This window comes from Phalaenopsis equestris, unplaced genomic scaffold, assembly GCF_001263595.1.
Source record: "Phalaenopsis equestris unplaced genomic scaffold, ASM126359v1 Scaffold001307, whole genome shotgun sequence".
Taxonomy (NCBI): domain Eukaryota; kingdom Viridiplantae; phylum Streptophyta; class Magnoliopsida; order Asparagales; family Orchidaceae; genus Phalaenopsis; species Phalaenopsis equestris.
In genome coordinates, this window is record NW_018165746.1 from 866,495 (window position 1) to 882,508 (window position 16,014).

The 16,014-nt window shown below is 33.9% G+C and overlaps 1 protein-coding gene across 3 annotated transcripts in view; it reads left to right on the forward strand.

Moving 5' to 3' along the window:
* Positions 1-6,009: 6,009 nt before the first annotated feature.
* The window catches only part of LOC110033879 (gibberellin 2-beta-dioxygenase 8-like), a 10,933-nt gene continuing 928 nt past the window's right edge, over positions 6,010-16,014 (forward strand). The window contains exons 1-4 of one of the 3 annotated variants that reach the window (XM_020738033.1): positions 6,010-6,123; positions 6,974-7,483; positions 8,369-8,690; positions 8,784-9,318. In XM_020738033.1, the coding sequence (XP_020593692.1) occupies positions 7,014-7,483; positions 8,369-8,690; positions 8,784-9,011 (1,020 nt within the window). In that variant the 5' untranslated portion in view covers positions 6,010-6,123; positions 6,974-7,013 and the 3' untranslated portion in view covers positions 9,012-9,318. Of the gene's footprint in view, positions 6,124-6,913; positions 7,484-8,368; positions 8,691-8,783; positions 9,319-16,014 lie in introns of those variants that run through there. The other 2 variants (XM_020738032.1, XM_020738034.1) reach the window with 2 other exon arrangements.

Sequence of the window (16,014 nt, forward strand, 5' to 3'; positions counted from 1 at the left end):
GCACCTAATTTATCAATAAATTGCAGCTACCTTTCTTCTCACACGTCTGTTTACTCTATCTTTTGGATTCATGCTAAAATCCTTTAAAAAACATAAGACATAGACAATGCTTACACATAAATTTGATTTTCATGCATTTATAAAGTCTATAGCATATGGTGCATCTGACATGTATCAGACAACCCATTTACTTGTTTAATTATAAAAAATAAATTAAATGGGAACATCTGCATGCCTTACACATATCCTGAATATGCAATTTAAATTTAAATTTTATGTTATATAAACAGCTTAAATAAAGCCCTCAATTCTATTTTATTTTAAATTTTATTAATTAAATAAATTTATATTAACGTATATATATTTATGCTTTATTTTCTAATTTTTACAATATTTTATATTTAATTTTTTAAATATAATTAATTTTCTTAACTCGAAGCTAACAATAACAACAATCTATAATATCATTAGGGTATTTTTTTCTTCAATTTAATGAGAAAATAAAATCAATTTAAATTATATGAACTCATTTTATAGTTATTTGATACATGTAATTATTATATAATATTTTAAATTTCTTAGATATGATATTTTAATGGCATGTTGAGCTTATGATTTCGACCAAGTGTAAATGAAACATCTTAAATTATTAAATAAAACAGTCAAATTTTAATATATGTTTTGAATTTTAAATTTAAATTTATGGCATATAAGATATGATAACTAATAATTGATATAATAGTTAATAAATAAATAAATAAATAAATATCGGTAGAATGAGCTTGTTTTCAATTTCATTGCTACATGTATAGTATGAGTCTATGACATGTCGTAATTCTACTCCTTCAGAATCAACCAATTGCGACATTTATGACCGGTTACTATTGTTGCGGCTTCCAATTGTAGTCTCTGTGGCTAAAACTCGATATTGTAGCCACCGACTATAACCTTAATGATCAACTATATTTGCTGCAGCCCAGCTGCGATTTGTTGAACTATCAATGCACATTTGTATTTATCAGTTTAATAATTTCATCTTCTCTAATTCTTGGGAAGAGTGAAACTATATACTTATGAAAACATAGTGGATTACTTTGATTGGGCTGGACCCCTCGTGGACTTTTCCCTTTTTCAGGATTTTTCTACATAAAAAATCATACTGACTCATCGATCTACTTTTCTATTATAAATTATCACTTTATCCCTTGAATTTTTTGATACGTAACAATTATAATTATTAAAAAAATCTTAAAATTTAAATACTCAACATGATCCCATTTTGAGGAAGAGATCATCATCAATGTTTTTAAAAAACACATAAATTATTACTTGGGGTTTGACTAGAAGAAACCTAATCTTTTTACTTATTTTATGTGGACTCCATCTTGATTGGCCATACACACAAATGTACAAACCACTCCCCCCCACACACACACACTCTCTCTCTCTTCATATTTACATACCAAAACACACGGGGGCACACACACCACATGAATTAAGTTTTATATTCTTGTTGAAATTTGACCCAAGGAAAAAATTGGGCCAAGATAGTACTTAATTATTAAAGTCCAGACAAATGATTTGGATCCGCCGGCCGCGTTCATTTGGGCCTAATAAATTCACTGGATCAAAAGAAGACATTTGAGAACTATTAGTTTAAGAAAAAAAAATTGAATCCGACATGTCGCACGAAGAGAAAACTCATGGATGCATACTTTCGGCGAGCCCTCAAGTATGATGATGTGTAAATAGCCAAAACATTAATCCATTCATATAATTATGGTTGTAAATGGGGCAATGCATTCGTTGAATAACTTGAACTCGACTTGATTAAAACTCGCTCAAATTATTTGAATTAGTAAATAAGTGTGTTTTTTAAAAGGTCTCAAAAGTTTAAATGAACCAATCTTAACAGAACTGTCTAAGTTAATTTATTGTTTAAATAAAAATTGATTAGTTAGAATATATTTAGTAGTAATTTATTATGATTAATATTGATATGTGGTAGAAAATTCGCAATGGTAGAGTAATGAATTATCGTCTTAGCATTAGACGAGAATTCACCACATTCTGATAAAAGTAAACAACTAGATTGGGTGCCACAGTGTCTAGGCGATAGTCTACTTTCAGGACACGATTTTGACATCGATCTAATCCTGATACACCCCTAATGGGCTAAAATGGCGCGGATGTCCTTGGGCTTGAAGACATATGCATGGCGGGATGCAATGACTTTGTTTTAGCCTCATTTGGCATTTCCTAAATGCCCTCCATTAACCTTTTTTGGCCTAATCAAAGGGGTACTTTTGGGATTTGCATGAGGAGGTTGGTTTAAGCTTTTTTGGCCCCCTCATTTCAGGGATCTTCTCTTTATCTTCAACATTGCTTGGGTCTTGGGCTTGGTCATCTTCTTCCTTTGGATCATGGTGCTTGGAGCTAGGGTTTTCTCTTGTGAGCTCAAGAAAACTCTTGAAGTGGAGAGCACTAGAGAAGGGTAAGGAGTAAGGCTTGTTTCCTAGAGCTTCTACTTCCTTTTCTCCTTCTTATTTTTCCACAAGAAACTCTTCTCCTCCTCGCTAGATAGCTCTTTTTCCCTCCACCACTTACCTTGAGTGTGTGAGGAGATCCTCTTGGGAAGGAACTTGGCTAGCAAGGAAGCAAGGTTTCACTTCTCTTACGCTAAAGGTGTGCTTAATCCTAACTTGGAGGAAGGATCGTCGGAGCACGGTCGGAAGTTCACCAAAATTTCATCAGACTCTCCTTCTAAAGGAGACCTTCATCATTCTTTTGAGGAGTGGAGCGGTCCTCGTTGGAACTTCATCGGTGCTCACAACCTCGTTGTAGTTTACACTCTTATTCTATCGCTAAGAGGGCTTCATTCTACATGAAGAAATGCGATATATAACACCACGTTGGTGAGGTTCCATAAAAACCTTCTTTCTTTCTTTTTTATCTAGTCATAGGAGTAGATTTTGCTAGGTGTTGTGGGTTTGATCACCCTTGCTAGGCAAGTTGGTTGACTGACACTAGTCAGCACGACCATACGCCTACTGATTGACCGTTTATTTCTTAGAGAAAGCCCTTAGTTAGGAAGCTTTCGTTGGACACATTCCTAGCAAATCTGATAGATTCTCTTACAAACCTTTAAGTCTACACTTAAGCAGATCAGAGTCATAATTTCCCCTTGCTTTGACATTTCCAACCCTCCTTGGAGGGGTTTAGATACATAGATTTTATGAAGTGAGAAAAAGGTTTGTAGCTAGCTCACTTTGCAAAATAATGAGGATTTGTTGAATAGGAAAAGCTTTGTAACCGGTCGATTCCACAACATTGTGGAGAGTGTCCTTTTGGAAATTTGAAGGTGAAGTTCCCCACACGCGTCGCATGTGTTAAACCCTAGGTAACTATGTGAGGTAGATAAAACAAGTTCGACGTGCTATCGAAGTGTTTTGGATTGCATTGCTTGCATGCTCATTTGTGGCATTTGCATTTTTGCAAGCCCTATCACACAATTCTTTGGGTTCAATCAACTGTCCCGTGTCGATCACTTGCTTTGGGTGTGATCGGTCATGCCAGACCGATCTCCCGATCCTTTTTGTTCAATCGACCTCCACATTTTGATCACTCACTTTGGGTACGATCGACCATCCCAGGCTAATTATCCTTTCTTTTGGTTTTAATCAGTTGTTCTGGGTCGATCATCTAGTCCTTTGTGTTCGATCGACCATCAAGCCCCGATCACCCGATTTGGGTTTGATCAACCACCCCGGTCCAATCACCTGCTTTGGGTATGATCAGTCGCCCCAACTGGATCAAACCATTTTTTGGGCTCGATCTACCACCTTAGCTTGATCGCTCAATCTTTTGGGTTTGATCGTGTAGATTTATTTGATCACCCACTTTGGATCTGATTGACCACGCTGGTTCGATCTCCCAATCTCATGGGTTTGATCGACCGCACTGGTTCGATCACACACTTTGTGTCAGATTGGTCGTCTCGGTCCTACTGACCCATTTCTCGGGCTTGATTGGCCACTCGGGGCCTATCACCCGTTCTCTTGGGTTTGATCGACCACATCAATTTGATCACTCACTTTGGGTCTGATTGGTCGTCCTGGCTCGATCGACCCATTTTTCTTGCTTGATCGGTCGCCATGACCCGATTGCCCGATCTTTTGGGTTCACTCGTTTGCATCGCATCGATCCCCCACTTTGGGTTCGATCGGTCATCTCAATCCAATCACCTACTATTTTGGGTTTGATTGATCATCCTAAATCGATCGACCCACCGTTTCAGTTCGACCTGCCGTCACACCCCAATTGACTGGTCACTCGCATGCTTGTATATTCTCTTGCATATTGCATGTTTTCTTTGCATGTGCATGAGATATCTTTTGACTTGATGTATATGATTTATTTCATTACCTGTAAAATATCTTTGCATTATTTGCTTTGCATGTGACATGTTTGGATGTCTCTTTGAACATCCATGTTTGAGGTGTGTCTTTGAGAACCCCCACTTGTAGTGTTTCTTTGAGTGCCCACAGTTGTAAATGTCTTCCCCCCTTACAACGTTGTATGCATGGGGATGGATACTTGCACACTTTGGGAGGAGTTGGCTCACTTATAGGCCAGTAATCTCACTCCCTACGATGTCGCTTGGAATTTTGTAGGTATTTCACATTTTGTTAAGCATGAGTCACACTTTCTAGCCACTGAACTCGTGCGAGGCACATTTTGTGTCCACCTAAATGTGTGATTCTCACTTGTAAGGATCACATCACTTATTATGTTTGACACTTAACATTCTTGTATGCTTGTCATTTGTATGTCATACGTTTGAACTTTCTCATATGTTTGTTGCTTTTTTGTATGCTTGACTGTTCTCATTATCTTGTTGCATATCTTATATGTTTGCATGTGTACTCAGTGAGTGTCTCTCGGGTAATGTGTAAATCCTCTTTATATGTATCATTTTACTAAATGCAAACTCACTCGTAGCCGGTGTCTTCTTATTGCATGGTGCCCCGGGCCCCCCAACAGATGTAATTCCTTTCCATAGGTAGCTTGTTTTACCGATACATCTCATTCGTGTGTATCATGTTGCATGCATACATCCTTGCATTCAATTGCATGATGTGTGTTTCGCTCTTTTGGGCGCCCCTTGTAATTATGAGTACGGTGGTTGAAAGAATTCATCATGAAAAGTTATCGTCAGATCCCCAATATGACGTTATTCAGTATTCCGTATGTCGGATAATTTGCAACTTCGTATTCATGATACCCTGTTACTCTGTATTCAATATGCTTCATAACTCCATATTCAGAATTCTTCGTCGCATTGTATTTAGAGGTATTTTGTTACAAAACAGAGTTCATTGACAAAGACTAGCAAGAGTGGCCAACAGTGGTCGACATCTATGGGGGCAAGGGTAAGAAGTTGTCGTTTGGTCTTCAGTGCAAAACGACAATGAAATTTGACTCTTTTCTCGCCCAGTAAAGTGAAGAGAGTGGATCTATTTATATGTTTTAGAGAAGAGTCATTTCAAATTTGAAGCTCATTTGACTCTCTAATTAATTACCCAAATTCTCCAAGTGTTGCTCAATGGCTTGCTTCGAGCTCGAATTTGACTAATTTTGGTATCATTGGATTTGACTTATCGGGACGTTGAGTTTGACTATAAGTTTATTGAAATCAAAGCTCTTCACGACTTTAATTTGAATCAAAATTATTTTTCAGGTAAAAAGTATCTTGAGATTCGTGTCAAATGATGAAATTTGTTGATTAAACATCAATCTTAAAAGGAAAAATAAGATAAATAAATGCAAAATAAGTAAACAAGTAAATAAAATAAATAACATTATGAGCTTTTTTCAGGGAGAGTTATATTTCAATGATATCCATATGTTAAGATAAATATAAAAAAGAGTTCCTCTGATCCATTGCTTTATTATAATGCTCATAAATTTACTATATTACCTTGTTTTTCTCTCTTATAATTCTACACGAGTGAAAGTGGAAGGAAGTCATCAGGCCTTAGACTTCTCCTTCCCTCTTTTATCTCAATCCACGCTAAGTATCCACAGCTGAACTCTTTCTCCCTCTCATTTCCCCTGCAAAAGGTAAACTTGTAATAAGTTTTAATTCTTCCCCCAGCAGAAGCAAATACATTACATGTCCACTATAAATACAAGCATAACTCCCATTCTAAAGAGCAAAGCCTGCTGCTTTGCAAAATCTTCAATAGAACTTCAAGAGCTGATTTTTTTTTATAATTCTTTGTTTGATCACTCAGACTGTCATTACAACCATCTACTTTTATATTACAGTAAGAACCTCAGCCCTTCTTACTGAAAAAAAAAGGGTGGAATTCCAGAACTCAATTATGGAGAAACTTATGGAGATATTTCTCCTCACCTACGTCCCTCATGTTCAAAAAACAGCCAAATTATTAATATTTACCGTTAAATGCCTCTATCAGCCTTTACAAAAAAGCAAAAAAAAGAGTTTTTTATTACGGAAGCTGTTTGTAATGAAAAAATGGAAATTTTTAGTGGTTGAAATGGTGATTTTTAAATTTATAAATATATTGGGTTGTTCATATTTAAGAATCCTAAGAATCCCAATAAAAAAGGACTTCCCTTTACCAATTCTTCGAAGGTCATAGCCTCTCTATGGCATTGTCAAAATCCATCTTTTTCCTGCACGTTCATAATGTTCTGCTTTATTAACATTTTCATACCTGGTCACAACTAGAGCTCCCCTCTTGTTGCCATTTGTCACTCTCATCCCCCTAAGCCAGCCATGCTCCTTCCTAATATAAAGGAAAAAAAAAAATGTAAATCTACCATAAACTATAAAATGATTATTCCATATAAAATAGAATTAAAAAATTACAATTTTTGCTCTGCACATCTGATTACCATTTTCCTGAAGAGTTTTCTCTGTTCTATAAATGGACATTTAATGCAGGAGCAAACAAACCTCCTCCTCCTGCCCACCACCTGTCTCCATGGCCACCTTGCAAGATCCATGCGATCCTCCCTTCCTACAAAGATACAGTTCTCTGTTCTCTTCTGCAACTAGAACGCAGCCATGTTCCAGGAGCAACGAAAACAGAGTTTTTGAGGAATGCGAGCTCCCATTGATAGATTTATGGCGCCTGCATTGTGGGGACGAAGAAGAGAGGAAGGCTTGCGTGGCTGAGATCGGGAGAGTTTCTTCGGAGTGGGGATTCTTCCAAGTAGTAAATCATGGCATCAACGCGGAGCTTCTGAGGGATATTAAGATAGAACAGAGGAGGCTGTTTCAGTCGCCGTTTGAGAAGAAGGTGAAATCGAAGGTTTTTAACGAGTCTTACAGGTGGGGAAATCCAACTGCAACTTCGCTGGATCAGTTCTCCTGGTCAGAAGCCTTTCATGTCCCGCTTTCCAAGCTTGCAGAACATGATCATGGCTTCGAAGAAGAGTTTATGTCGTTAAGGTTGTGTTTCTGTCTTTATTTGCTTGAATTTTTGATTTTTGGGTTTGTTTTGTGAGTTGTTGATCATAAAAATATCATTTTTATGTGATTCATTGAGTTTGGCTGAGCTTAGATTAGGAGTTCAGATGATTTTTTTTTTCCTTTTCTGCTTAATTTTCAAAATTAGCATAAATCATAAATTTCAATTGGCTCTAAAAGCTGAAAATAAGTTGCAAAAATTAGTATTCTTGGCTGAAAGCAAAAAAACAATCTTTGAGAGGACAATCTTGTATTCAACTTAATGAAATATTTCAATTTATTTTCAGCAAATATGTAATTAATTGGAGTGCACTTGTAAATATCATGCAAGATAAAAGCCAGCATTTTCTTAACAAAAAAATTTGGGGCATTTACATAGATACCACCCAATTCCTATGTATTTACTTATCTTAACACTTAAATTTTCATCATTTACAACACATAAATCTTTTGTACCATGTAAAAAATAAAACTTTCGTAACTATGGTGATATATATAAAAATTGAAGTTTGGGTGTTAAATATGTAGGTACCTAAGAGAAATGTTTGAAATGCGCTCTTTTATTCAAATACTTACTGTTACAATTACTGCTTTTAATTTAACATGAAGAATGTTAATCATTCAAAAATTGATTCGGATTTTGAATCGGATCGACATAAATGAGTCGAGCTACTGCTCAAAATTTTGAATTGAATTTTTTTCGATTCAATTTTTAGCTAATTACTTGACTCGAAATCAGATAGTATGGTGATATTAATACTGTAAATTTAACAAATTTTAAGCTAAAAAAATAATTTGAATTTTAGCTCAGATTAAAATGAACGCCAAGCTTTCCCTCGACCTAATTCGAAGCTTTGCTTCTACCAGGGCAGTGATGCAGAAGCTCGCTGGAGCCATGTCGGAGCTTGCGAGGATATTGGCCGGCGTTCTTGCCGAGAATTTGGGATGCCTTTCCACCTGTTTGGAAGAGAACTGCAGCGAGGGCACCTGCTTCCTTCGTCTCAACCGATACCCACCGTGCCCATTTTATCCCGATACCTTCGGCTTCATCCCGCACACCGACAGCGATTTCCTCACCATTCTCCACCAGGATCAGATCGGCGGCCTCCAATTGATGAAGGATTCCAAATGGGTCTCCGTCAAGCCCCACCCCGAAGCCCTAATCGTCAACATCGGAGATCTCTTTCAGGTATATCTTAACCTAGTCCTTCTACCATAAAATTTCCCCAAAATTTTAAGGGCGCTATAGCAGTATTGAAGCGGAAAAGCTTATTGATTGCAGGCATGGAGCAATGATGTGTACAAGAGTGTGGAGCATAAGGTGATGACGAATCAGGTCGAGAGGTATTCCATTGCTTTCTTTCTTTGCCCCGCGTATGAATCCATTATAGGGAGCTGTAAGGAGCCTTCTCGCTATAAGAAGTTTACTTTTAGGGAGTACAGGGGGCAGGTGCAGGAGGATGTTAAGAGAACTGGATATAAAGTTGGGCTCAAAAGATTTATTGCATGATTATGCATTATTCAATTTGATGGATTGATATGTTTCTTGAATTGAATTATTAGATTTAGTAATGCAAGCACCATAGCTAGTCTGTGGACTAACAGCTTAGTCTTTTAACCAAGAAGTCCTGAGTTTAAAGTTTTGTACATGCGATGCGCATGAATTTATGATTAAATTCGCTCAAATTTGCCCGATTATTAGTTGACTAACTAAGTAAAATTACTGCATCTAACCCCCTTTCCAGGATGGCAAGGAATCATTCAAGTTTGTAAGGTTTAGATTTATGATATAAATGATTAATGTAATATTCCAGGCTATGGAATTTTGTGATATCTCATTTGAAAGTTGTTTCGGAAATTTTTATCGTTGAATCATAAATTATTTGTGAATTCACGCCTTAAGGCAAGAACTAGGGATAGAGGAAAGAGTAAGCTACAAAGAATGATTTGTAGCGAAAATACTGTATTATTTTTGTAAGATTATAAATGGATGTCTTGAATCATAGTTCAAAAATGTCGCTTGTGACCTCCCAATGAATTGTATTTTATATTTGTTCTTCCTTTTTTTATATATGAGAGTTATTCCTATAGAACATATATGGGCAATGATTACATTTAATCTAGAAAGATTTTTGATCCATCGTCTTTATCTATTTTTTTTTTTTTGTAGATGTTATAATTAATTTTTACTTGATAAGTTTTGTGGCAATGATTACATTTAAATCTCGAAAGATTTTTTATCTATCATCTTTATTATTATATTTTTTTGGTGTGGATGTTATAATTACTTTTTACTTGATAAGTCTTGTCATGATAATTTTTGTCAACCAACTTGGCCATGGGGAAAGTTATCTTGCAAGAGTTGTTTTCTTATGAGAATTGTTCCAGTAGAGTTCTCTTGGGAGACCTATACTGAGAGTGTTCTCTTCATAGAGTTGTTCTTGGGAGACCTATACTGGCAGGAGAGTTCTTTTCGAAGAGATGTTCTAGGAAAACTCTTGGAAGAGAGCTATTTTAGGAGATATCTTCTAAACGAGACGAACTGAGCTATTCTTCTAGTCATTTAGCTCCTCAACAAACTGAGTTATTTTTCTTAACTAATTTAGTAAATTGAGGTGTTTTCCTCGACTAATTTGGCTCTTATATGAATTGAATTGTTATCTTGGATGAATTCAGCTCTTGGACGAACAAAGTTGTTTTCCTGGAAGAGTTTAGTTATTGACAAATTAAGCTATTTTTTTGGATGTGTTTTGCTTTTGGATGAATTAAGTTGTTTTCTTGGAGGAATTTTACTGACGGGCGAACTTATTTTCCATTATGAGTTTAACTTTCGGACGAACTAAGCTATTCTCTTGGACGAATTAATCAGGTCTTCTAAATGAACATAGCTCTTTGAGCTATTTGGCTGTGCGTCTCGAACTGGTTTCGATTGATCTATTTCATACATATTTAATTTCATAATTTTCTTATCTTTTCGAAAGCAACTACAAAACAAATAAAAGAATGATAAACATGAAACTATGTATTGCTTTTCTTTCTAAGATAAATGTTTATTCTCAAGTTCAACAAATGAATTTGTTAAATATGTTAATTTTTTGTAGATATGAATCAAAATTATTCAATATAAGATGAGAGACATATTTCATTATGTGCTTACTACTCGTTGACCTGAGTTCTCTTAGCTCTCCTATAGGTAATCATCCTTGGGGTAGTGGCTACACCAACAGGTTTCGAAAGCAACTACAAAAAACAATAAAAGAATGATAAACATGAAACTATGTATTGCTTATCTTTCTAAGATAAATGTATATTCTCAACTCCAACAAATGAATTTGTTAAATATGTTATTTTTTTCTAGATATGAATCAAAATTATTCAATATAAGATGAGAGGCATATTTCATTATGTGCTTACCACTCGTTAACCTAAGTGCTCTTAGCTCTCCTATAGGTAATCATCCTTGGGGTTGTGGCTACATCAACAGGATTTTGTTTTGGTGACATTTTGGTTCATCTTTAGAGAGTAGCCTTATAGATTACCTGCTCATCTTTATTATCATATTTTTTATTAAATTGTTGATTTGATTTACTTGATGATCTTACAGGGTGAGTTCTTCAACTATTATTAGTGAACTTAGTTTATCCATAAATAATTATATTTTATGCGCGAGTATATTGATTATTTTCTTATAATATAACTCAGCCATAAAGAAATTCAAATGATGTTTCTAAATTTAAATTATCATTCGCTCGTGAAGAGGGAGTACTCATGTAATTTCTTAACTTTACCCTGGCTGAGATCTCATGACCTTTAATCCCTAGGTTAACTGATTTCATCCTTTAATTTAATCATGTTATATTTTAAAATGAGTTTCTATAAAGTCATCCCTAGCATTCAGCTTTTGAGTCAAATATGAATTAAAAGTTTATTTGTTTTTCTTTTACTCAAACTTACTTATGAGGGACAAGTTCTCTGATTTATTAAGTAGACGAATTCCCTGTGTGTGATTGGCTAACTCCTTCTATATTACAAGTAATGTCTATATTACTTATTATATGAGTACATATGAATATATTGATTAATGAAGTCAGCAAAAACTTAAAAAAAAAATAAAACAAAATAAAATATAAAGAAGAAGATATGATCAGTGAGATTTTCTCTTTTTTAAACATATTGGTAGATGTTTCTCTGTTGATTAACTCCTCGACAAAATATTTTTCTGAAGTTATTGTAGGATAACTCTTGGCAAAGCTGCGCTGGGAGAGTTCTCTTAAGAGAGTTATTTTGGGAGCTCTTTCTTGGGAGAGTTGTTTTGAGGGAACTCTCTTTAGAGAGCTAATGTGTGAGAGTTTTTCTAAGAGAACTATTTTCATAGAGCTATTTTTTTGGAGTTCAATTCATGAATGAATTCAGCTGCTCTTGTGGACGAGTTTGGATGACTTCTCTAGTGCAATTCATATTGTTGGTTACTTTTTTATGTTTAGGTTTAGCTCATGGTGTAGCTCCTCTTCTCATTTATAACATGATCCTCATTTATCGCATCTTAAGAGGTGTTAAATTTTGAATAGTATGTGGATTCACACTTCATGGAAATAATTAGGAAAGGAAAAAAAGAGTGATTCAAAAAGATTGAATCAACAACAACAACAGCATGTCTTCATCCCACTAAGTGGGGTCGGCTGCATGAATCATTTTTATCCATTGCGCCTTATTAAGTGTAATATTTTCATTCAATTCTAATAAATTAAGATCATTTTTATACAATAAGTGTAAGTCTTTCTATGTCTACGCCTATCCTTCTTAACATAAGTTGAGTCTAAAACCTCCACTCTTACAACTGGATCATTAGATGGTCCATGTTTAATGTTAGCAAACCATTTAAGACGACTCTCTCTAATGTTGTCTGTCACTGGAGTAACGCCAACCCTATCATGGGTATATTCATTTCGCATTTTGTCTCTAAGTGTCAAGCCACTCATCCACTTAAGCATTCTCATCTCGGCAACACTTAACTTTGTTTTTTTCTTCTCTTTTAAAGGCCAACATTCTGCTCCATAGAACATTGCAGGTTGCACCACCATCTTATAAATTTTCCTTTCAATCTTAAGTAGAACTTTTCTATCACACAATGGGCCTAAAGTATTCCTCCACTTTAACCAGCTAGCTTGAATTCTTCTAATAATATCTCTATCTATATTACCATCACTTTGAACAACAAACCCGAGATATCTAAAGCTTTCACACTTTTAAATGATTTAATCACCAATAGTTACAACGCTACCATTAGAGCTACTACTACTAAAATTGCATTCCATGTATTCAGTTTTAGTTCTACTCAAAAAAAAGCCTTTGGACTCCAATTTAGACCTTCATAATTCAAGTTTTTTTCTGAACTCTTTCTTTAGTCTTATCCACAACAAGGATATCATCAGAGAAAAGCATACACCAAGGTTCATTCTTCTGTAAATGTCCAATAAAGCATCCATAACTAAAGCAAAGAGATATGGGCTTAAAGCCGATCCCTGATGTAATCCAATTGAATTAGGAAAACACTTGTGATCAATCCTCCTTCTGTTCGAAAACAAGCAACAACTCCAGTATACATATCTTTAATGATTTGTATATAAGTCATATTACATTTCTTCTCTAGAAGTCTCCAAAGAAATTTTCTTGGAACCTCATTAGAAGCTTTTTCTAAATGAATAAAAATGATATATAGATCATCTTTATTCTCTTTATACTTCTCCATAAAACGTCTCAATAAACATATAGCTTCTATAGTAGACATGCTCGACATAGATCCAAATTGTTTATGAGAAATCTTAGTAACACATCTTAGCCTATGTTCAATTACTCTCTCTCATAATTTTAAAATATGACAGATTAACTTAATATTCTATAATTTGCACACTCTTGTGCATCTCATTTATTCTTAAAAATCGGGACCAATATACTTTTACCCCACTTCTCAGACATCTTTTTAGTTTTAAAATAATATTAAAGAGTTTAGTAAACCAAGAAACTCTCAAATCTCCTAAACATTTTCATACTTCAATTGGGATATTATCAAAATCTACTGATTTGTCACCTTTGATTTTCTTTAAAGTTATCAACTTCTTTTTTACTAATGTGACAGTAAAAATAAAACATTTATCGTTATTATTAATATTAAGGTCACTAAGATCGATCATATTTTAAGAAATTTCATTGAAAAGTTTATCAAAATAGCTCACTCACGTCTGTTTAATATATTTTTCTAAGAAAATTACCTTTTTATTTTCAACTTTAATACACTTAACTTGAGTTGAATACTTACTTTTCTTTTCTCTTTATTTTCCTAGTTTATACATACATTTTTCACCCTCTTTAGTATCTAATTTTTTATAAAGATCACTAAAAGCTAAATTTTTAAAGTTACAAATGGTTCTCTTAAACTTCCTACGGGCTATCTTGTATTTTTCCCACCCCTCTAAGTTTTTGCATTTAAATCAATTTTTATAACAAAACTTCTTATATTTTATTTTTTATTGCACATTTATTTTCAACCACCAACTTTTTTTATTTATAGAAACTATTCTTTTTTATTCTTCAAGTACATCTTTTGCCACTTAATTAATAGTGTTTGTTTATTTATCCTGCATAGAATTTGCTTCTTCACGGACAATCCAAAGCTTGAAATTTTGAAGTTTACTTATAAAAATAATTTTATTTGTATTTTTTAGGTGTCTCATCTAATCCTATGACAATGATTCCCAATATTTTTTATCTTACAACTCTTCATTTTAAAATCCAGAACTAATAATTGATGTTTAATACTTAAATTCTCAATTGGAAAGACCTTGCAATCTTTACATTCTTGACGATCTCTTCTTCTCATAAGAAAATATTTCATTTGTGTTTTATTAAATCTATTCTTATAAGTAATAATACGTTTTCTTTCCTTAAATAAAGTATTAGCAATAACAAAATCATACGGTATTAACAATAATCAAATCATACGCTTAAGCAAAATCTAGTATAGCTCTACCCTCTTCATTTATCACTCCAAAATCTTAGCCACCATGAATATTTTAAAATCGTCTGCCACTCTACCAACATGTCAATTTAAATCTCCCCCGATAAAAATTGTTTCTTCAAGATGTATCATTTGTATTAATTCTTCTAATTCATTCAAAATACCATCATTTTGGTCATAAAATTGTATTTCATGATAAATTCAATACATTCCAAATTCTTGTAGGTCATTCAAAATTAATATCATTTTGGTTATAACACGTATCATTTTGATCAATCATTTGTATTAATTCTTCTAGATCATAAAATTACTGTCGCCATACAATTTTTTTAATGAATGTAGACGTCAATGAACTGTCATGTTGTTCGATTGAGCTCCTTGCCAGATTCAGATAGTTTGAATAGGACAATTCAACCTTCAATTAAAATATATCCAACATTATTATTTCTTAATAATTTGCATGATTGATTTATACATTGCCAGTCCGGCTTTATAAATAAAATACTATCAACCATGAAGCTTCATATAATCTAATTAATTAAACAGCTCTATGCTGACTAAATATTATATATCAAGAAAAGGATTCCTTTTCTATATCCAAATGTCCCGCAAGTATGTGGAGGACTGAAGTTGTAATAATTAGAAAAAGAAATCCTCATCAAATCTTTTACTTGTGGAAAAATCTTCAATAATATATAATAAGCCTTGTTTCTTTCTTCTTTTTTGTAATTTTTTATAGGATTATTTTGTAATAAAAAAATTATGATAATAGAGTAATAGTTTTATGATGTTCTTGCACACAAATAAAATGAAAGAGCGTGGGAGATACAAGAGTTTTATATGAAATTAGGGAGATCCCTTCTTCTTAATTGAAGAAAATTATGTTTCAAAGTACAAATCTCATGTGTATTAGTGCATATATTGAAGTAGTGGAGGTGATGACAATGGTTAAGAGATGGTGGTCGTGTGATAACGGTTAGACGATGAAGGTTGAGCAACGCTGGTTGGGTGTTGATAATCAAATGACAATTAGATAATAATAGTGTTTGTCAGGCAACAATGGTTAGAAGATGATGACAATTGGATGAGATTGTTGGTATTTGGACAACAACAATTGCTAATCACAGAGCTTTCTGTGTCGTCATGTGTTTCATTGCTTTTTTATGTAGAATATTTTCGTAAAGATGTTTAAGTTTTTATGAAAGTTTAAACAAGAATTAAATATTTAAAATAGATAAATATTTTATTTATTTATTTCATTTGTTTAATTGAAAAATATTTTCGTTGAGATGTTCATCATTTTCTATTTATTATTTTGATTGAAGTTAACTCCCAAGTATTTGCAAGAATACCCTTTTAGATTAACCTATAATCTCACACCTTTCAACTCTTATCTTTTTATGCTTCAAATTTCTTCTATTAAAATGAGCATTCAAGCTCCATCTTGATTCTTGTGTAGGCTTCAACAATGCGGAGATGATGACAGAAAATTTCCCTA